General features: G+C 54.4%; 1 protein-coding gene across 1 annotated transcript in view; it reads left to right on the forward strand.

The window, feature by feature from the left end:
* The window catches only part of GRIK5 (glutamate ionotropic receptor kainate type subunit 5), a 109,088-nt gene that overhangs the window by 18,293 nt on the left and 69,252 nt on the right, over positions 1-21,543 (forward strand). Inside the window, exons 12-15 of the mRNA XM_040457916.1 lie at positions 2,605-2,808; positions 16,864-16,980; positions 17,177-17,286; positions 17,681-17,854. Coding sequence (XP_040313850.1) covers positions 2,605-2,808; positions 16,864-16,980; positions 17,177-17,286; positions 17,681-17,854 — 605 coding nt within the window. The remainder of the gene's footprint in view (positions 1-2,604; positions 2,809-16,863; positions 16,981-17,176; positions 17,287-17,680; positions 17,855-21,543) is intronic.

Genomic DNA, 21,543 nt, shown 5'->3' on the forward strand with positions numbered 1-21,543 from the left:
TGGCTGAAGTCGGACGCTTAACCGACTGCGCCACCCAGGCGCCCCTAGTATTAAATTTTTTAATTAAAACAATTCATCATATCAAAGAAGACACACAAGTTAATACAAACCTATGTAAAATAGAATCCAAACAGCACATGCGGGTGGGGAGTGAAAAGCCAGGCTCCTTCTCCCTCCAGGCGCCCATTTTTTCCCTCAGAGGCCACATCCTTCCAGAAGCTTCTATGCATGTACAAGCACTCAGTCTTTCCTTCACAAAGAGTAGCATATTGTACACGTTGTTCTGTGGCTTTTTTTTCTCTTAATATATCCGATAGAACTTGTTATTTTAGTAGTTGCCTAGGAGTCTTTGATGACATCAATAATCTTTTTAACCTGTCCCAAATTAGGCTGTTGCAGTCTTTGTTCCCACCGGGAGCTGTGCTGCCATGATTCTGTCGGGCGTACATTTTATGTACAGATGCGCAGCCATTTGTGGGATGGATTCTTAGAATCAGACTTAGCACCAGCCCACTGTCTGCAGTACTTCCGCAGAAGGCTCTGAACAAGTCTGAAAACCCTGAATGAGCGGCTCCATAAGACCCTTGCTTCTGATGGTCTGGGGCTCCCTGCTGAGTCCTAGATCATTGTTTTCTGATCTTGACTTCTGTTCACAGGCCCCAGTCTCTGTTTCTGACCTTATTAAGCTCAGACCCTGATCCTGAGACCTTGAACCCAGATCCACCACCCAAGCACCTCAGCCTTGAATTTGGAGATCAGCTGAGCCCTGGTGGAAGGAACAAGGGCTTCACTGAACATGCCCGGGAACCGGGTTTTGAGCCCCAGCTTCGCCCCACCTTCCCTCCCCACTGCCCTGCTTCACCGCCGCGTAGCCTTGGACAAGACACATGACCTCCCTGAGCTTCCCTGCTCTGTATATCGAAAGAGCTTGGGGAGAACCTCCCAGCTCTAATGCTGGGTCCAGCCTGGGTCCTCCATCTGTCTGGCTTCTCCCATGCCGCTCTCTGGTTCTGTCCACCTTGGTTCTGTCTTGCACGGGGCTTAAGAGCAGACCTCTGGAGTCAGACCAGCTTGTCCGTCTTGGCCGCTTACTACTTCACTTCTTGGGACCTCAGTGTCCTCATCTCTAAAACAGAGGTAATAATATCAACTTCCCACGCCGACAGAATAGCTGTCACACAGCAAGCCTGCAAGAAATTCTAGCTACCGCTGCTATTATTAGGATTATCTCACATTCCTACTCCCAGTTCCACAGTTTTGGGCTTGGAAAGGCAGCTTCGTTGGAGAGTGAGAAGCACTGATTTCCCTCCATCCCACTACCCCCCAGCTGTGGGGCTTGGTGTGGTCCCGGAATCCAGAGCCTATAATAAGACCTGGCCTCATCGTCCCTGTCGCCGTGTAACCAGTCGCCTCACTTGACCTCTGTGAGCCTCAGTTTCCACATGTGTAAAATGAGTCTGATGATGCCTCCGGTGTGAGGTCAGTGCCAGGAGTTAAAGCGATTCTTTCCTGCGAGCACATGCAGTGCAGGGGCTGGGCACATAGCAGGGATTCCGTGGGAGGTAACCATTGTGGAGATTCTTGCCAAGGCCTCCCCCCCCCCCACCTACCCCCGCCGCTGTGTCCTGAGTCCTAACTTCCTTTCTGCCTAAGTCTGAAGTGACACTATACAAACACCCGTTCAGACAATAACCGTGTCAAGATAAGATTCCCTTTTTGCTGACATCATCTTCATATGCCTCGTCTTACTAGCCCTTTGGCACATTTCCTCTGCCTTTGTGTTTATTTGGTGCACTGGGGGTCAGTAAGGTTTGCTGGAACCCCTCAGAAATAAGCATCAAGGTAGCAAACCTCTGCACAGTCTCAGGTTATTTGTTTAGCCTGCAAAGCATCACAAGGATTGGTATTTGAATGTGTGTGGTTGTTAACCTTTATAATCAGGACGTTTTACAAAACAGCCGAGGTTTCCAACATTCTTGACATTGGGCCTGCTTCCCTGGTGGTGGTGGTGGTGGTGTTGGCTGGAGCTAAGTCCTGGTGGCCCTCTGATCCCGTGCTAGCTCATCAGGTCAGTTCAGTGGGTCGCTACTGGTCGTGTAGGAAAGCGAGGTAGAGCAGGACAGAAAATAATCAGGGTGTGCTGCCCTTAGTCACTAAGGGTATGGACCATTTCAAGGAACAAAGTCTATTTAAGTGCCTGTGTGCGCGCACGCATGTGTGGCTCGCATTGGAAGGTAAAATGTATTTCTTACTGTGAGGTCCTAGTCAGAAATCTGAAAGCCCCTGTTCCAGTTTGGCATAATCTCCCAACAGTGTGATTCACTCTTAGGTTACTAACGCGCCTCCTCTGGTAGGCATTTGAGTTTGAGACGATTGAGCATCAGGTTGGCTGGTGGAGATTAAAACAGCTCCCCGTGATCTGCCAGAGGGGAAGCCCCCAGCGTCTGTGGCCCTAGCTTCCAGGCCCACTCCACACCCTGAGCGTTTGTGCGCAAGGAACGGAGGCGGTGACTCCATCCCGCAGCGCGGTGGATTCCTGATCCGCGCTCCCCCAGCAGCCCCTGGACTCCCGGGCCCTGACCTCGCTTCTCTGCTGCTTCCCAGGAGAACCCGTACGTCATGCGGCGGCCAAACTTCCAGGCCCTGTCCGGGAACGAGCGCTTCGAGGGCTTCTGCGTGGACATGCTGCGGGAGCTGGCTGAGCTGCTGCGTTTCCGCTACCGCCTACGGCTGGTGGAAGACGGGCTGTACGGGGCGCCCGAGCCCAACGGCTCCTGGACGGGCATGGTCGGCGAGCTCATCAACCGGGTACGGCCGGGCCGGGTCTGGGGAAGGGGCCGTGGCCCAGGTGGGTGTGGGGAGGCCACCAGCCAGTGGCACTTCAGCCAGCCTAGCGCCTAACAAGAGGTGCACCGTGTTGCTGTGCCTGGTGAGCACCATGGGGCAGGTGTGGTGTGGGGGATGAGGCGATGTGTCACCTCCAGTGGCCTGCTTTGCCTTGCCAGATGCTCCCCTAACGCCACCTTGGCTTAGCTGGCTCTCAGAGATGTTTTGGGTGAACAAAAAGAGACATGGAGCTGGAATCGGACAAAGACTGAGGCGGTCGAGAGAGGCTTCCTACAGGAGGCAGGGCTGGGCCAGGAGGACAGGGGTAGCGCTCGCTGGTGCACTGTGCCCCGCACCCGCTGGGAGGGCCTCACACATGGCAGACCTCAGGGCTGCCTGTTGAACTCATTTATTGAGCACCTACTGTGTGCCGTGCACCATGCTGGGCATAGGCTATAGCAGTAAGCACAGTGGACCTGCCTGGACCCTGCTCTCAAAAGCTTAGGGTGTCCTTAGGATGCAGGAACGCAGATGACCACAAGACAGCCTTTGGGGCTGTGACGGAGAAAATTCAGAGAAGGGACCCAGAGGAGGCTTCCGACCCAGCCAGGCATCCAGGGAGGCCTTCCCAGAAGAGGTGACACCCAAGCAGATTCCCAAGGTGTGTGAGGCAGTCAGCAAGGTGAGGGGATATGGGAAGAAGGGAATGTGTTCAGAGAAGAGGAAATGGCATTTATAGAAGGGGAGTCAGGGTGAGAGAGAATGGGGTCCCCTGGAAGGGCCTTGAGTGTGGGTGGGATTTGGATGAAGGAGAGGAGGGGAGAGAGGCAGGGGTGTGGGAGGTGGTAGGCAAGGGTGCTGTGGAAAGAGTATTTTGTTGGAGTCAGACCAGTCTGGGTTTGAATCCTCAGGTGAGTTGTCTCTCTTTCCTGAACCTCTGTTTTTTCCTGCCTAGGATGGGGATAAGGAGGCCTCATGGGTCTGTCATGAGGGTTTTGGGAAACAGGGACAGTACCGCACGTGTTGTTTGTCAGAGGCAGGAGGACTCAATATGTGGTCCCTCCTTGTATTTATTCTAGGCAGGAGAAACCATGTAGGTGAACGCCTGGGGGCAGGACTGTGTCCTGGGAGACAGGCCCCAGGCTTGCGGCTAGCCTAGGGCAGGTGCACAGAGCAGGGACCTGTGGCCACGGATAGTCACGGGAGCCTTGACATTGGACTTGGCTGAGGACATCCAGGATCCTCACCCTCCTGTCTCCTCCATCCCATAATTCACTGCATCCAAACCCCTGAATGTCACCAGGGTAGACTTGAGAAGGCCACTTTGCTTAACAAGGGCATTTATTCCTCAGGGCACTGATTTTCAAAAGCTGTTTTGACTGCAGAACCTTTTTTCCCAATTGAAAGCACTCTCAGAACCCTTGGACAAAGCCGAGTAACTCTGGTGGAGGCAGAGTGGGGGTGTCCCTGGAGTCCTGGTGGCTAGGTCTCTCCCCGCCTCACCCCAGGGGCAGGCCCGAGGCACTGCCCCACAGCTGCTAGCCTGTTTGAAAGCTTCTGTCCTGGGTGGGTTTGAAGGGCCTGAGGCCAGAAACTGAGAAGACAGGGGGCAAGGAGAGCTGGTGGCCCAGCTCCCACCAGACTGGCCTGCTTCCCCATGACTTCCATTTCCACATCCTGGTCCTCAGTCATGTAGGCTCAGAACCATTCATTCATCGGTGTCCCCAGAAATAAGCAGATTCTAGGAGAGTAGCCCCTGACTTAACCCCCAGTGCCTCAGGCCTACCTGAGGGGAGGAGGCTTTGGCCTGATGGTGTCATCTGGGGCAAGCATAAGACAGAGGCCAGGAGCTTTTCTGATGGGCTGCTGTGATTGTGGTCCCGAGTCCTGTTTGAATCGTGGCTTTGCGGCCTATTAGCGGTGTGACCTCGGAGAAGTTACTCAACTTCTCTGTAACATCATTTCTTCAACAGTATAATTGAGGAAATAATAGTCACTAGTACGCACAGCTGTCACAAGCATGAAACGAGTTATTCCTGGGGCTTAGAATAGGGCCTGGCAGGTAGTGGGTACTATAAGCATGTGCTCTGTTCTGTATTCTTTTTCTTTTTAAATTTTTTATGTTTAGTTTATTTCTGAGAGAGAGAAAGAGCACGCAAGCGGGGGAGGGCAGAGAGAGAGGGAGACACAGAATCTGAAGCAGGCTCCAGGCTCTGAGCTGTCAGCACAGAGCCCGATGTGGGGCTCGAACTCACCAACCGTGAGATTATGACCAGAGCCGAAGTTGGACGCTCAACCAACTGAGCCACCTAGGCACCTTTCTATTCTATATTCTTATTAACGTTCTTCCTACCAGCCTGGCCAGCACGTGCATACATTCACATGTTTGTTCTCAAACCAGCTAGCATATACCTGGGCCTACTGTGTGCCAGGCCTGTGCTGTACCCTGGGGATACAGTGGCCAGGCCTGGCGTTGCTATTACTGAGCAGGTTAAGAGTTGGGCCGTCAGTAGGAGGTTCCTGGTATGTGTCCCCAAGGTTTCAACTGGCTCAAGTGAGGAAACCGAATCACTTGGGCTGAGGGGTCAGCAGGATGGCCTGCAGGGGGGAGGGGGATGGCAAAGGGGGGACAGGGGGAGGGCTTGGTGACTGCCTGGGGCGGGGGACGTAGGAGAGAGGACTGAGCCTCTCTGTTGCTGGGCAGCTGGGTGACGGCGGTGACATTTAGGGAGAGAACACTGGAGGAGGAGCAGGCTGGGAACACGAAGGGTGGGCGGGGCTTGGCCCTGCAGAGGCTCAGCTGCCTGCCTGCCTGCCGTGGGATGGCCAAGTACACGGAGATTCGTGCGGTACTCGGGTTCTCCCGGCCGCAGCCACAGCAGCAGCCTTTGTTGACTCCACACCACACGCCGGAGGCTTTTCAAGTGTTACTTAATGATCCTACAATCACTGTCCTCCCACTGCTGCTCTGGGGCTCAGAGGCAAAGGGATTTCCACACCGCCCTCCCCTCCCACGGGGCTGCAGCCAGGTGCCTCCGACCTCAGGTCCTTCCCAGACACCCAGCAGGTACTTGGAAAGCTCAGAGTGGACAGGATGATGCCCACTCACGCTGGCTTTCTGAACTGTATTAACCCCACCCCATGAGGAGGGCCTGGTCTCAGCCCAGTTTTCTCTAACGGAGAGAGTGAGGCTCCAAGGTCCCATGTCTAGGCCACACGGCTAGTGACCGGCAGAGCCAGGGCTGGCCCCCAACAGGCTGGCCCAGAACTGATGAGTGACTTCCAGATGGAAGCCAGCCCGGGGCACCGGAATCTTCCCAGTCACCCCACCTGTCCCCAGGCCAGTCTTGAATTCCGGTCCGTTTATTCCACCCAGTGGCCACTGCTGGAATTGGCCTTCTCCCTGTCCTCACTGTCGTGGCCGTGAGTTCAGGCCCTGGCCCCTCGGTTCCTCACTGGCCTCTTGGCCTCCCAGCTCTCTCCCTTCTGGTTTGTCCCCCAGTAGGATCTTCTACAATGCCAGTCTGACCTGTCACTCACACGTTGTAGCCACAGTGCCCCACACCATAAAGTCTGTGCCCACAGGCCCCGCCCTCAAGGGCAAAGCAGATATCTTAGGTTGGTCCAGGGAAGCAGACTCTGATGTGGAGATTAGCAGGCAGGAGGCCCCCTTGGAAACCAGCCTTGTGAGGGAGTGAAGGAGCCGGCCTGGGCAGAGTTAAGGCTCTGCAGTTACGACTGGCCCTGTGGGGGCGGAGCTGGAGCTCTGGAGCCGGAATGGCCTCAAAGACAGCCCCCGAAGTGAGGGGCAGGACTTTATATGCCCCACCAGCCTGTCATTGGAAGGAGCTGTCCTCAGGGAGGGTCAGTGCCTTGGGCGAGGAAGCTCTTCCACCCACAGAGCTGAGAGGGATCAGCCACCAGCACCCTTGGCAGCTGGGGCAGCGAGTGCCCCATCCTGAGGGACGGTCGGGGTGGCCTCCGCGGAGACCCCCTACGGCCAGGAGCTAGTTACAGGCCAGGCGGAGCCAGCCTCAGGTGCCCACGTGATCCCCGCTCAACAGGTCGCCTCTCTGAACTCAGTGTCCTCTCTTGAAATGGAGATGAAATTACTGCTCTCACAGAGTCTTGTGGGGAGTGGGTGAGGGAGAGTACAAGGTCCCAGAGCAGAGCCTGGATCACGGGGCCTTGCAGGTAAGGAGTTTGGGTGTTATTTTCTGTTTTCTTTTCTTCTTCCTTTTGATATTTATTTTTGAGAGAGAGAGCGTGTGCGCACATGTGCGAGCAAGGGAAGGCCAGAGAGACAGGGAGACAGAGAATTCCAAGCAGGCTCTGTGCTGTCAGTGCAGAGCCCGATGTGGGGCTCAAACTCACGAGCTGTGAGATCATGACCTGAGCCAAAGTCAAGACTCAGGCGCTTAACCGACTGAGCCACCCGGGTGCCCCCTGGACGTTATTTTCATTGTGTGTGAAGCCAGTGGAAGGACTGACGCAGGAAATGTGATGTGATCTCATTTGTTTCTGCTTTATTTGTTGAGGTAAAATTCATGTCACGTAAAATGAACCATGTTAACGTGTATAACTCAGCGGCATTTAGTATATTCACAATGTTGTACAACCACCACCTCTACCTAGTGCTGAAACATTTTTGTGACCCCCAGAGAAAACCCCATACCCATGAAGCAGTCAGCTCCCATTCCCCCTTCCCCCAGCTCCCAACAACCACCAGTCTGCTAATCCCTGCCACCAATCTCTCTGTCTCCCTGGATTTACTTATTCTAAATATTTCATGTAAATGGAGTCATCCAATATGTGGCCTTTTTTGTGTGGCTTCTTTCACTCAGCGCCACGTGTTCAAGGTTCAAAAATGTTGTAGCATGGATCAGGACCGTATTCCTGTGTAGGGCTGAATAGTGTTCCATTGTACGGACGTATGACCTTAATTTTCGAATCATTTAAAAATGATCACTCCGGCTGCTCTCTTGAGAAAGAGCGTAATGGGAGAAGAGTAGACCCAGGATGGTCCATTTAGAAGTCCACTGGAGGGTTCAGAAGGCAGAAAGAAGGTGGCTTATACTCCAGTGCTGGCCATGTTGGGTGTGCTCACGAGGGAAAGAGTCAAGGGTGACTGCGGGATCTGGCCTAAGCAGCTGGGTTGGGTGGTGAGTCTGGTTTCCCCCATGGGGAGGACGTGGGGGGAGCTGTTTGGTGGGTTTGGGGAAATAAGAGTTGTCTCTGGGCATGGGTTGTTGGAGGTGACTCTCTGAAATTCAAGAGGAGAAATACGGATTTCATTGTGCAGCTGAGCATGAATTATTTAACTCATCCCCTGTTTGGGTGGTTTCCAGTTTTTGCTAGTGTAGACAATGCCACCATCAACTGGGCTGTGGATCTGTGGGTGTCTTCCTGGAGGATAAACTCCAAACAGCGGAAGCGCCGGGTCAGAGAGCGTGAACGATGCTGTTTAAGCGGAGACTGCCAGATGGATGTTCGAAAACGTTCCGCCAATTTGTATTCCCACCAGAAGTGCACGAGAATGTCAGATTTCCCACACTTTTGCCAACAAGAGGTATTATCAATCTTTAAAAAAAAAAAAAAAAAAAAACCAAAAAACCTCTGCCGATCAGAAAGGCCAAAAATAATACCTAAATGTTTCAACCTAAACAGAGTGTTACATAGCTGTATACTAATCCCCATGTGGAGAGACTGTGATTTAGCGAAGCCTTTTTTTTTTTTTTTTTTTGTATTTAGTCGTTTTCAGGTATTTTTATTTGTCTTTATGCACCCAAGCACAGTCTGCATTGCAGCTGATTAGAACTGATTCTCTGAATAGAATGACTAGGTAAAAGAGGAGGTCCCTTCGTATGGCTTTTGTTCTATATTATCCAGCCGCTTTCCGGAAAAGCTTACAGCAGTTTCTATACAGGCTCCCCCTCCCACAGAGGGTTGTGATTGGCTTTTAGATAGACAACCCCCACCCCTGCCCTGCTGCCTGCTGTCATTTTAATTAATTAATTAAAGTTTTTAACGTTTATTACTTTTGAGAGAGAAAGAGCGAGCTGTGTGAGCCGGGGAGGGGCAGAGAGAGGGAGACACAGAATCTGAAGCAGGCTCCAGGCTCTGAGCCGTCAGCACAGAGCCTGACGTGGGGCTCGAACTCACAAACTGTGAGATCATGACCTGAGCCGAAGTCAGACCCTTAATCGACTGAGCCACTCAGGTGTCCCCCACTTTTTTTTATAGATGGCGGATCACTTTGATTTTTCCTGGTGGACCGCAGCAGGCCTTATGTGGTCAGGTGATAGATGGAGTCTGAGCCAAGCTCCACTCAGAATGGGTCCGATAGGTCCTCAGACCCACCCTGTGTTTTCCGTGGTCCCACTCGTATAATTGCAGCCAGCGGAATCCCACACTGGCTCGCTGACCCGTGGAGTCGGGGCCGTTACCGTCAAAGAACCGAGCGGAAGCCCCTAGAATTCCCCGTCCTTCCCAGGATAGTAATCCAAAAGCAATTCTACGTCCTTTGGGGGAATTGCAGAGATTAGTGCCGCCATTAACGGCTTGAAAGAAGCAGAGGTAGTGATCTCATCCCCAGTCAACTGGCCGGTTCGGCCTGTGCGGAAGGCAAATGGATCTTGGACAAGGACTGTGGATTATTGTAAATGTAATCAGGCGGTGACTCCGATTGCGGTGGCCGGACCAAGTTAAGTAGCTTTGCTGGAGGAAGTCAACACAGCCCTTGGCAGCTGGTGTGAGCTACTGACCTGGCAAATGCTTTTTTTCTCCATAACGCTTTCTGAGGTCCACCAGGAGTCTTCAGTCTTGCCTCCGGGTGATACCTGTTTCCTTGCTTTCTGCCATCACATAGGCCACAGAGAACTTGATGTTGACAGTGCACCCGGGGTCACGCTGGTCCGCTCCACTGGCAACATTACACCGATCAGATCTCGTGAGCAGGAAATCGCATTTAAGGGGGTTGGCAGTCAACGTGCTGTTGACATCAGCCGGTCAGGATCCAATCTGGAGACAAAAATAGCACCAGGTACTTGAACGGAATCCCAACAGCTACTTGAACACAGAGGATCTGGTGTAAAGAATTGTTACCTGAATGTAAAGTTGTTAACCAGATAACTGGAAGGGTAGAAAGCGAACTAAGGGATCACAGGGTGGCAGGAAGCAGCCACCGTCCTGAGGGCCTAAGGGGACAGGGGAAGAAGTTGGAAAGATTAACACTTAGAAACTCAGACAAAGGGCCCCACGGAGCTGAAACTCAGACTTCTGAGGAGGGGGTGCTGTTTGTCTGGTGCTGTTGACGTCGGGTGGGGCTTGGGGATTTGGGGATAAGTTGTGTGCTGGTTCAGCCCATTTACTAGAAACCCACACGGCTTTTCATTTTGAGGGAGGCCCAGAGCACGCGAAGACCGCTCCAGGTGCCAGCTGTGTGCAAGCTGATCTACCACCTGGGCCTGATGACCCAGCAGATCAGGGACGTGCAGAGTGCTGGTGGCAAATAGGGACACTGGCACCTGGAGGTGACTCACGGTGCAGACCTCTGGGGTTTGGGAGCGGATTGTGCCCTCCTCTGCAGATTAACTGTTCTCGTTTTGAGAAAGTGCTTGTTACTGGGCCCTCCTCGAGGCTGAACGGTGCGTGACCCTGCGGCCCGAGTGCTCTCGTGACCTGGCTGTCGTCATTTCTGCATCAGTCAGGGTCCTCCCAGGACACAGGTTGTCCCCGAGAGTCATTCACTAGGAACCAAGTTGTTAACTAGGTAACTACGAGGGTAAAAGTTGAATTCCAAGGCAGGCCTCAGCAAACTTTTTCCTGTCAAGGGCCAGATAGGAAGTCTTTTTGGCTTTCAGACCATACTGTCACAACCACTCAACTCCTGTGCTGGGTGGAAAGCAGTCATAGGCAATAAATACCTAAACAGTTGGGCCTGGGAGTGTTCCAGTAAAACTTTATTCACAAAATCAGGCAGATGGACCGGACTTGGCCTGAGGGCCGCAGTTTGCACACCCTTGCTCTCCAGGTGTCATGGAGGTTGCAAGGCGGGAAATGGCTGCTTCCCTAGCTCTGAAGGAACTCTTCTTTAGAGAGAAGAACCGAAACTGCTGGAAGCTTAAGAGGCAGGTGCTTGCTGGCTGGCGCTGGCTTCCCCGAATGGGGCTTGGTGAGGCCGGTGAGGCCGGTTCTACAAATGCAGGGAAGCCACAAACTGGATTAAATGCTGCCCTGGTAGGATCCACTGAGAGCAAGCCCAAAGGAGCAGGCAGGTCCCTTCTTCCTCCAGCCTTGCAGCGTCCCGCTATCGCCCCCTATTGGCAGAGTCTGACAGAGAGCTGATGGCAAAACAGAAACAGCTGGGATAGAGGGCTTTTGGGGCTGGGGGACAATCACGAATGCTTTGGTTGGTTGGCCTGTGGGCATTTAGACAGCCCTATCTATCCCATCATTTCTACAGGTGGCTCATCCTTTGGATTTCTCCGGATTTCATTCCAGAGATTAAATGTCAGGGTCCCCTTGTGGAGGAAAATCTTCTTTAGGAAATCAGTGACTGTGCTAGGAAATTGAGGGTGAGGAGGAAGAGGTAGGAAAGGGGGTTCCAAAGGCTCTGAGAAGACCTTAGAAGGAGCTTGCAGTTTAAGGATGGGTCTGTCCTCCAGAGTGAAACCCAGATCTGACCACCTAGCCCCACCCCAAGTACCTCCACGGACTTCCTTAGCCCCCAAGACGCCCACTTCCACTCTCGCCCCTGTGGTCTGTTCTTACGGTGACCAGATCACGTCATCCTCCTGCTCACACCCTCGATGTAACGTCCTCTGTTGCCCTTGGAGTAGCATCCAGCCCCCATCCCATGCCTGCCCGGCCCAGCAGGGCTCTGTTCCCTGCTCTGCTGCATTGCTGGCCCCTCCCAGGGGCTCTGGCCACCCTGGACACTGCAAGTCCCTTCCCATCTCGGGGGCTATATGTGCTTGTCCCTCAGCCTGGAACTCTCTCCCTAGTTCTTCTCAGGCCTCGCCCCACACTTTCTCCACGTTTGTTCTCCAGACCTCCCCACAGTGGGGAGTGCATCCAAACCAGCGTCTCCCAGCAGGCTCGATCACGTTGCCCTGCTTTGTCTTCATAGCACCTGACATCATCGGTTTACATTCACTGCTGGATTCCCAAAGCTGGAATCGTGCTTGGTCGGTGGTGGGTGTTCTGCAAACATGTGTCAAGTAGGCAAATGAATGGATGGACAGACAGAATGGGCAGCGTGGCTGCCGCGGGGGGTACACGGAGCAAGATGGCGGGTGTCTAAGTCTGTGCTCCTGTCACGGGATACCACAGATGGGGTGGCTTGTAAACAACAGACATTTATTTCTGTCAGTTTGGGAGGCTGAGCAGTCCTAGATCAAGGTGCTGGCGGAGTTGATGTCTGGTGAGGGCCCTCTTCCTGGCTCATAGCCATCTTGCGGTGCCTCGTATGGTGGAAGGGGCGAGGGAGCTCTCTGGATGGAATGGGATAAGGGCACTGACTCCACCCTCGTGCCCCCCTCACCTCCTAAAGGCCCCACCTCCTCACACCATCATGTTAGGGGTTAAGATTTCAACATGCGAATTTGTGGGGGGAACACAAACATTCAATATATAGCAGGGGGTGAGGCTGGTGAGGTAGTGAGGGGCGGGGTGGGGCAGGGCCTCAGGGGCCCGGGTGAGGAGTTTGGATGGCAGAGGAAGGAGAATGAGAGTTGTTGCTGGGTTTAAGCAGGACTGCTGTGACCAGGCTGTAGTTTCTGGGGTCCCTTGAGCCGTTGGCTGGACTTTCCAGTCCTGAGATGCTGGCATCTGGGCAGGAGGAGGGAAGTGATTCCAGAGGTGTTAGGGGAGCAGAATCAGGACAGCTTGGGACAGAAGTGAGGGGTGGGGGGTGTGAAGGGGACCCCAGGCAGAAGCCTGGGACAACGCTGGGGACAGGGTGGGGGCCGAGTTTGCTGTGTGTTCACAAGAAGTTCAAGGACCTGCTCACTCTAGTCATTTGCAAAGCACCCATCTCCTGAGCTCCCTGGGACCAGAGAGGAGTTGCACACCTGGACCCTGTCCTGAGATGCCCCCGGCCGTGGAGGGTGGGGACAGTAGACAGGTGACACTCCTCAGAGGGGGACCAGTTCTGAATCCTGGGGTCAGCTACATCCAGGTACTTACCCTTACTATGTCTCTGTTTCTTCAATCGTGGGAAGGACAGGGTCCCTCTGGGGACTATTCTGGGGAGGGGATGCCCCAAAATGGTGGCCATGGGGTACATGCTGTGTAAGTGTGAGCCTTTAGACCCATGTGCGGCTCCTTGAAACACGGAAGGAGAGCTATCTCTGCTTGGGAGGCTCTGGGAGGCTCCCTGAGGAGGGGTGACATTCCCAGGCTCTCAGCAGAGGAGACAACGATGCATCCAGCTGGCCCTGCTTTTGCAGGTTTGGTAGCAGAAGCCGAAAAGCAAACAGATCTTTTCCAAACTGAGCTCAATGCTGTGATAGATCAAGGGGGGCCTGGCATGTGGGGAGCCCATAGAAGGTGCCGCAGAGGAGGGAGGGAGCAAGGGGACCCTGTAGGAGTGGGTGGGTCCAGTTCTGCAGGGCAGAGTGGGGTGCCTCGGGCAGAGGAAGTGGTGTATTCAGGGATGCAGAGGCCAGAGAGCAGCTGGCGCGAGAGGGAGCCAAAGGCCCAGGGATATGGTGGGAACTTTAGCAGCCCTGGGTGCCGTCCAGAGAGGCGAGGCTTGGCCAAGCTCCAACAGTATTTGTTGGGAAGCTCCGTGTGGGTTGTGCCTAACCAGATAGGCAAGGAGCTTGTAATTCAGTAGGAAAGACAGTCCGTTAATAAGCAAATGGCAGGGTCATCTTCACTAGTGCTAAGCAGGATATAGAGCAGGGTAATGGGGACACCTGGGTAGCTCAGTCGGTTAAGCGTCCAACTTCCACTCGGGTCATGATCTCATGGTTCGTGGGTTCAAGTCCCGAGTCAGGCTGTGCGCTGATAGTGCACAGCCTGCTTCAGATCCTCTGTCTCTCTCTGTCCCTTCTCTGCGTGCTCAATCTGTCTCTCTCTCTAAAATAAACAAACATTAAAAAAAAAAAACAAAAAAAAAAACCAGGGTAATGGGTAATATGAGAAAGAGGACCCGGGGTGGAGGTGAGTGCGATCTGGATGCCACTATGGGGAGGGCTGAAAGAGTGAGGTATGAACTAAGCCTCGAATATTGAGGAAGAGCTACAGAGCATATGCAAAGGCCCTGAGGAGGGGAATGAAACTGCATTTTGAAGAACAAAAGGCAGCCATTGTAGCTGGAACCGAGTGGGTGAGGGGAAAGGGCATGAGGTGAGGCCAGCATGCAGGTGGGTCTCACATCACCTGGGGCCTCTTGGCTGGAAAAGGGCTTTATTTTAGGTGCAGTGTGAAGCCACCCAAGAGTTTTAAATAGGACTTTCCCTTTGGACTGTGGTATTCTTTTTTCTTTTTTTTTACATTTGTTGAACATTTATTTATTATTGAGAGACAGAGAGAGATGGAGCATGAGCATGGGAGGGGCAGAGAAGGGCGGAGACACAGAATCGGAATGTGAGCTGTCAGCACAGAGCCCAACATGGGGCTCGAACTCACAAACCGCAAGATCATGACCTGAGCCGAAGTCAGACGCCTAACCGACGGAGCCACCCAGGCACCCCTTGGACTGTGGTGTTCTGAGTGGTGGCTGGGGGGGGGGGCTGGTGAGCTGGCTAATGAGGTTGTCAGGAGAGACACATCGATGGTGGGGGCCTGGAGGGGGGATGGAGAGAAGTGGACAGATCTGAGTTGTGTTTTGCAGCAGAACCACTGCTCTTGCTGCTAGAGGAGATGTGGAGAATTCGGGAAAGGGAAGGAGCAGGTTTGGCCCTGGTGAGAGCCTTAGGTGAGGTCTCCGAGTGGGTGAGGAGGCTAGTGAGCAGAGCAAGGGATGGGACAGAAAGGAGCTGGGAGCCCGTTAGGGAGGAAATGGGGTCCTGGCACCTGACCCAGGGACCACCAGTGCCCTCCTGAGCCCATCCGAGAAGCCACTGCCTCCTGCCTTCTGAAATGGAGACTCGGGCCCCCGTGGAGGGCCCTCCCAGGGCACACCTCCCATGGGCACCTATAAGTAATAGGATTCCTGTGTGAGCTGACGTTGTTCCTGGCAGTTCACGTATTAGTCAGAAGAGTGGCAAGTGCATAAGGAGGGGCAAAATGCTCCTTACTGTCCCCATCGAGGAATTCCCCCAATCCAGCCAGGTTTTGGGCCCCTGCCACACTTCGCCGCCTCTGGATTCTGCTCTGGGGCTGTGCCCTCTCCCTGCCCTCAAGTCACCCTGAGGCTGGTGCCATCTCCCTCCCCGCCCCAGTTCTGTCCAGACCTGTATTACCTCGTGTGTGCCCAGTCTCAGCCCCTCCTGGGTGAGTGTGTGTCTCCTCCTGGGCCAGTCTCCTGGGACCTCTGCTCTTATTTCAGCCCTGCGGGTGGTCTCTGCTTGAATTCGGAGTCAATTCTGGGGCCCGGTTGAGGCCTGGAGGAGAGTCAGTATGCCTGGAAGGGATATCCTGGGAGCCGGGTCCCAATCCCAGGACCAGGAGAGCCGTGTGAGACATCTTGCCCAACCCTCATCCCCATTTTGCAGATGAGCAAACTGAGGCCCCGAGACGTGGAAGCCCCTGCCCGAGGTCACCCAGCGAACTCAGGGCAGAGCCGGGGCTCCCCATTCCCGCACCGGGCCCTTCCCAGCGCCTTGCCTGCTCCTTCATGTATGTACGCATGTGAGGGCCGCGTGTGCCAGTGTGTGCCTCGCGCCTCCCAGGGAGGCCCTTCCGCCGTGTGTCTCCGCCCCTCCCCGCACTGTGGACAGGGCATGAGTCTGTCTGCCTGCACCTGTGTGGGTGGTGCGTCCCTGGGTCAGCCTGTGTCTTAGCACGTGTGTGGACATGGTGTGGTGTGCACACATCAGTGGTGGCAGAGACACGGCCGTGCACAGTGCTCACGGGTGCCATGCGTGTGTATGTCTGTGTGGCGGGGAGGGTGTGTGGAGCGCTGGGTTTTTCCCCAGTCTTGTGTCCAGCCCACAGCTGAAGGCCGGCCGAGTCCTCTTGAGCTGGAGCAAAGTGAGCCTTTCGGATCAGGGTTTCTGGACGTGCCAGCCAGACCCTAACCCAAACCCTTCTGTGCGTCCCACCCCACCCTCGCCACCTCAGACCCGGACCCCTGGCGCCCCTCCCCCACTCGAAACCACGTGCAGCTCCCCCCAAGGTCATTGCCTCCGTTGAGCTGGGCGCTGGTCCTGTGTCTGGGGGGCGCCTTCATGCACACACGTAGGTCGCCAGTGCCTGCCGGTGGCAGGAGAGTAGAGGTCCCACCTCTGCGTTAAGGTCCCCACCTCCTGCCTTTGCTGACTGGTACCTTTGCCTCTCTGAGACTCAGTTTCTCCATCTATAAGATGGGGCTAGCAGTGGCCCTCTGGGAGCTGTTGGAAGGAGGATTCAAGGTAATCTATAGAAAGTGTCACCTAGTGTGGAACCTGGTGCAGAGTCAGTACATAGTACGTGCTCCGAGTTGTTGACTCTGAAGACAGAAGTGGAAACCAAGGCCTGACAAGGGCCCTGAATGGGTCACCATCTGGGCGTCTCAACACCAATGCCAGGCTGTCTCCAGGACCTGGGTGGTGGGGGAGGTGGGAGATACGCGGATCGGTGGGGGGTGTTGTTAAAGCAAGGCCTTAGCAATGAACTTGACAGGATGGGGAGGGGCGGCTGGGCCGGGAAGGGGCCTCGGGAGCCTCTTCCGGCAGACGGGAGATGACAGGGTTCCAGTTTTGGGCCCAAGGTGCCATTCTGGACCTGGTGTAGGCTCCTGGCCCCTCTGTCTTCATCCTTTCTCTTTGCTGGTCTCTCAGCTTCTGCTGATCTCTCTCTCTCGAGAGCTCTCTCGGGGCGTTTCTCCCTAACTGCCCGTCTGTCTCCCTGGCCCACCCCTCTGCCCCCGCCCTGCTTCCCCTCCAGCAGAAGGCAGACCTGGCTGTGGCCGCATTCACCATCACAGCCGAGCGGGAGAAGGTCATCGACTTCTCCAAACCCTTCATGACCCTGGGGATCAGCATCCTCTACCGAGTGCACATGGTAGGGCTCCCCTGGAGGCGCGGAGGCTGTGGGGCAGGAGCCTGGTGGTGGGCACGACACCTGTGTCCCCAAGGGCAGCAGAGGCTGCGGGCTGGACCTTGATGGGCCACTCGGGCTCATGGGCGCCTGGCGAGGCGGGGGCTGGGGATGCAGCTGAGGTCAGGGCGGCTCCGGGCCTCACTCCCTCCCCCCACAGGGCCGCAAGCCTGGCTACTTCTCCTTCCTGGACCCCTTCTCCCCTGCCGTGTGGCTCTTCATGCTTCTCGCCTACCTGGCCGTCAGCTGCGTCCTGTTCCTGGCCGCCAGGTGAGTCCACTGCCTGCTGCCCGTGAAAAGGAGGCGGGGAAGAGGCGTGGGCTGGGGCCTCCGTGACTGACCTGCACATTCTGTCTGGGCCTGTCCCCTTCCCCCCACTTCCATTTTCTCTCTCTCTCTCTCTCTCTCTTTCTCCCTCTGTGTCTCTCTATACATCTCTTTCTGCCTTTTCTGTGTGTGTCTCTCTCTGTGTTTCTTTCTTCCTCTTCCCTCTGTGTGTATCTCTTTCTGTTTCTCTCTGTCTCTCTTTTCCCTCCTTTTTCTCACTGCCTCCCCCCGCCCCCCATCTCTTCACATCATGGTGTCTTTGTCGCTTTCCTCTGTTTCTCTCCTTTTTTTCTCTACCTTGGCTCCATCCACCCCTCGCCCCCATGTCTCTTCACAGGCTGAGCCCCTACGAGTGGTATAACCCACACCCGTGCCTGCGGGCACGCCCCCACATCCTGGAGAACCAGTACACGTTGGGCAACAGCCTCTGGTTCCCTGTAGGGGGCTTCATGCAACAAGGCTCGGAGATCATGCCCCGGGCGCTGTCCACACGCTGCGTCAGCGGAGTCTGGTAAGAGGCCTTCTGTCTGTCCCAACCTGGGTGGGGAGGGCCCCTTCCAAGCCTGGGAGGATTCTGGTCCCCCTCCGGCAACTGTGTGGCAGGGAATGGGGTGGAGAGAGCTGAGCCCCAGCTCTGCCCGCTACTAGCCGTATGACCTTGCGTAGGCCACATCTTCTCTCCATGCCTCAGTCTCCTCATCTGAAAACTGGGGATAAAATCCCCATGCCGCAGGATTCAGTTGGGCTGTTGCAGAAAAGTACTTCTTCTGACGTGAGAATTATAATTGGAACAGCATACGCATGGCTATTGCTGACTCGTACACGCGCAGGCAGTCACAGAGACTTGGGGCAGCCTGCACGGTCCAGGGACACATACTCCTTGGGGAGTCCCTTGGGGACCCCAGTAACCTGGACAGAGCCTACTTAGCCCCCATCACAAGCTCCAAGAAGTCACATGTCAGAGACCAGACACTGTCAACCTGTGTCTGGACCATGGTTTTTTAAATGTCTGTTTATTTTTGAAAGAGAGAGAGAGCCGGGGAGGGGCAGAAAGAGAGGGAGACACAGAATCTGAAGCAGGCTTCAGGCTCCGAGCTGTCAGCACAGAGCCTGACACGGGGCTTGAACTCACAAGCTCATGACCTGAGCTGAAGTTAGACATTTAACTGACTGAGCCACCCAGGTTTTTTAAACATTTGAATTAGTTAGCAACATTTAAAAATTGGGCAAATCCACTCACAAATCCAGACTTCTCACTCTTCTTGAAAATTCAGGAGCACCGGATAGGCCAGCATCTTCCTGGTCTTACGCATGAGAGGGCTGAGACCACGTACTCCTCCCGAGACAGGGCCAGGCCGAGTGGGCTCTCTCCCCGGGGCCACTCACCCCGGTGCCACCTGAGCCCAGCCTCCTCCCCAGGCCCTTCTGGAAGAGCGTTTCTTCCTCCCCTCCTCCCTGTCAGTTAGAATTCACGCATCGACAGTCATTCACCAGATGCTTCTCAGGCCCCTCCTTGTGCCAGGCACTCAGGTGAAGAATCCGGCCTCGAGAGGCAGAGGAACCCAGAATAAATAGCTAAGCAAATAAACAGACACAGGAACGTCCCATTTTGTTCCAGGAACAAGTGAATCCCAAAGACATTGTCTCATTCAAAACTTGTTCCCAGCTAACCTTTAATGGGTGCAGGTTTTTCTGTCCCAACTGAGTGGGACGAACTACCACAGAGCAAGTTGTCGGCAGTTCGCTTGGCCCACTGTCTTTGACCCTTTTGGGTCTCGATGACATTTTTTGGGAATGGCATCATTTCAAGTGTTACATACCCTGCTGCAACCGGTTACACAGGCTTAGTGGCTTCAAACAACATAAACCCATAAACATCATATGGGTCTGGAGGTGAGAAATCGGAAATCTCACTGGGCTAAAGTCCAGGTTTTGGCAGGGCTGGGTCCTTCTGGAGGCCCAGGGCAGAATCCATTTCTTTGCCTGTTTCAGCTTTTAGAAGCCACCTGTACTCCTTGGCTTGTGGCCTCTTTCTCTGTCTTTAAAGCCAGTAGCATTGCATCCTCGTATCTCTCTCTGTGGCTCTAACCTCCTTCTTCCACTTATAAGAACTCTTGTGATACCACTGGGCCCACCCAGATAATCCAGGAGAATCTCCCCCAACTCACATTCCTTAACTTGATCATTTCTGCAAAGATCTTTTTACCCTATAAGGGGACAATACCTCATGAGTTCCAGGGCTTAGGATGTAGACATCTCTGGGGGCGGGGCGAGAGGAGGAGCTTTCTTCTGCCTCCCACATACCCCACCTGCAACCTACCGACATTGTCAATGTCACATACGTATCAACATGCACGCAAACTACTAAATGAAACAAACAGGGCACAGTGAGAGAGAACAGCAGGGAGTGTGGTCACTCCGGGAAGCCCCTTTGAGGAGGGGACACCTAGGCGGAGTCCTAAAGGCTAAAACAGAGGTGTCCACGCCCAGGAGAGGGAGGAACATTCCAGACAGGCCAGAGACCTGATGTGACCGAGACGGCCACATCCTCAGGCCAGGTGGCGGACCGGTGACCTCCTCTCTGCAGGCCCTCCCTTCTGCTCCTGGGGCAGGGACCTCTTCAGCTGGGCATTCTCCGCCTGTACCCATCACCGTCACCCTGGAAGCTCCCAGTCACGCCCCCTCTCACTGGAGACTTTGACCCCAAGCTCACTCTCGTCTTCACTCTCAGCCCTCCCACACATTCGCTCGGTGAGTGGATGTTTCAACAGATGTTTGTTAGTTTTCAAATGTGACCCCGGCACGGTGACTCGGCAGTCCGGGGCCAGTATCCTAGGGGACTTGGTTGCCAGAGGGCCCTGAACCCACCTCCTGAGCCCCTCATCTTCAGTGTGCATTGGGGTCCCAGCCTCCTACGGCCACACCCAAGGCCTCGTCATCATTCAGGACAGCTCTGCCTCAAAAAAATGTGTGTGTGTGTGTTTTCTTTTATTAATTAATTAATTAATTATTTTGAGAGAGAGCGTGAGTGGGGGAAGGGCGGGGGGGGGACAGAGGATACAGAGTGGGCTCCACAATGACCGCACAGAGCCCGATGTGGGGTTCGAACTACAAGGTCATGACCTGAGCCAAAGTCAGACACTCAAATGACTGAGCCACCCAGGCACCCTTCAAAATCCATGTTTTTGAGGTTATGCCTGACTTCAGCCCCATCCTCTCGGGCTCCCCCTTGGTCACTCTCGCAAAGTAGTCGTTGGGGCTCCCTCTTTCCTGTTCCCTGCACCCTGTGTACTTTCAGGTCCATCCACCTCAGGTAGGCTCTAGGCCATGTCTTCAGCCACCCATTTGCTGTTTTCCTCAACTCCTCCTCAAGGCGTCCTGTCCTCAGAGTCCCCCTGGCAACCTCAGATCTAGCCAGCAGCTTGGCTCTCCCTCCCCTGGCCCCACCGGGGTCACATAGGACCCCTTTACTGACGCATCCAGTACATGCATATAGGCCACCCTCCTTCTAGAAACTCCTTGCTTCCAGGCTGTAGTGGCCCTCTGGTTCCCTCCTCCCGCTTTGGATCCTCTGTTTCATTTCGCAGGGGCCGGGGGGGCGGGGGGGGGTGGTGGTGACCACCCTTGCCGTCTCTCACAAGGAGCTCCTCATTCCACACCAGTGACGTGACAGTACCTGCAGACCCAGCGCCCTCATTTTATGACAAACATTTTGTAACATCTGCTTTCCTACCCTGATGAAATTCAAGGGTAATATATCTCCTTACACACCTACGTACACATGTGATTTGAAACAAATCGGTAATACGCCCTAATCGCAATACAAAGGGGGGAAAGGGGAGTGATCTATGATAGAGTAATAGGATAGTGATGCATAAATGCTTGGGCGGGGCTGTGCTAGAAGACAGAACGCGGGAGTCAGGTGGCTGCATTCGCTTGTAATGGGTACATTGGAAATTACGAGAAGGGAGACCATTTAATAGAATCATGTGGACACCTGAGACTTGACGATTTGAGCTATTCGGTAAATGAGTGTGTTTGCACAAACACAAGTCACCATGCACGTGGCGATTTACTAACACAACTGTTCCAAGAGTCTTGATTCGGTGACTCAGATACCGTGAGCAGGGCTGCTGTGTCAGAGGCCTGAGCTCCAAACCGGTGAGGGGTTCTTGGCAAACTTTCAAACACAAGAACATC

The sequence above is a fragment of the Herpailurus yagouaroundi genome, unplaced genomic scaffold, assembly GCF_014898765.1.
Source record: "Herpailurus yagouaroundi ecotype Mexico unplaced genomic scaffold, PumYag 220, whole genome shotgun sequence".
In the NCBI taxonomy this organism is placed as follows: Eukaryota; Metazoa; Chordata; class Mammalia; order Carnivora; family Felidae; genus Herpailurus; species Herpailurus yagouaroundi.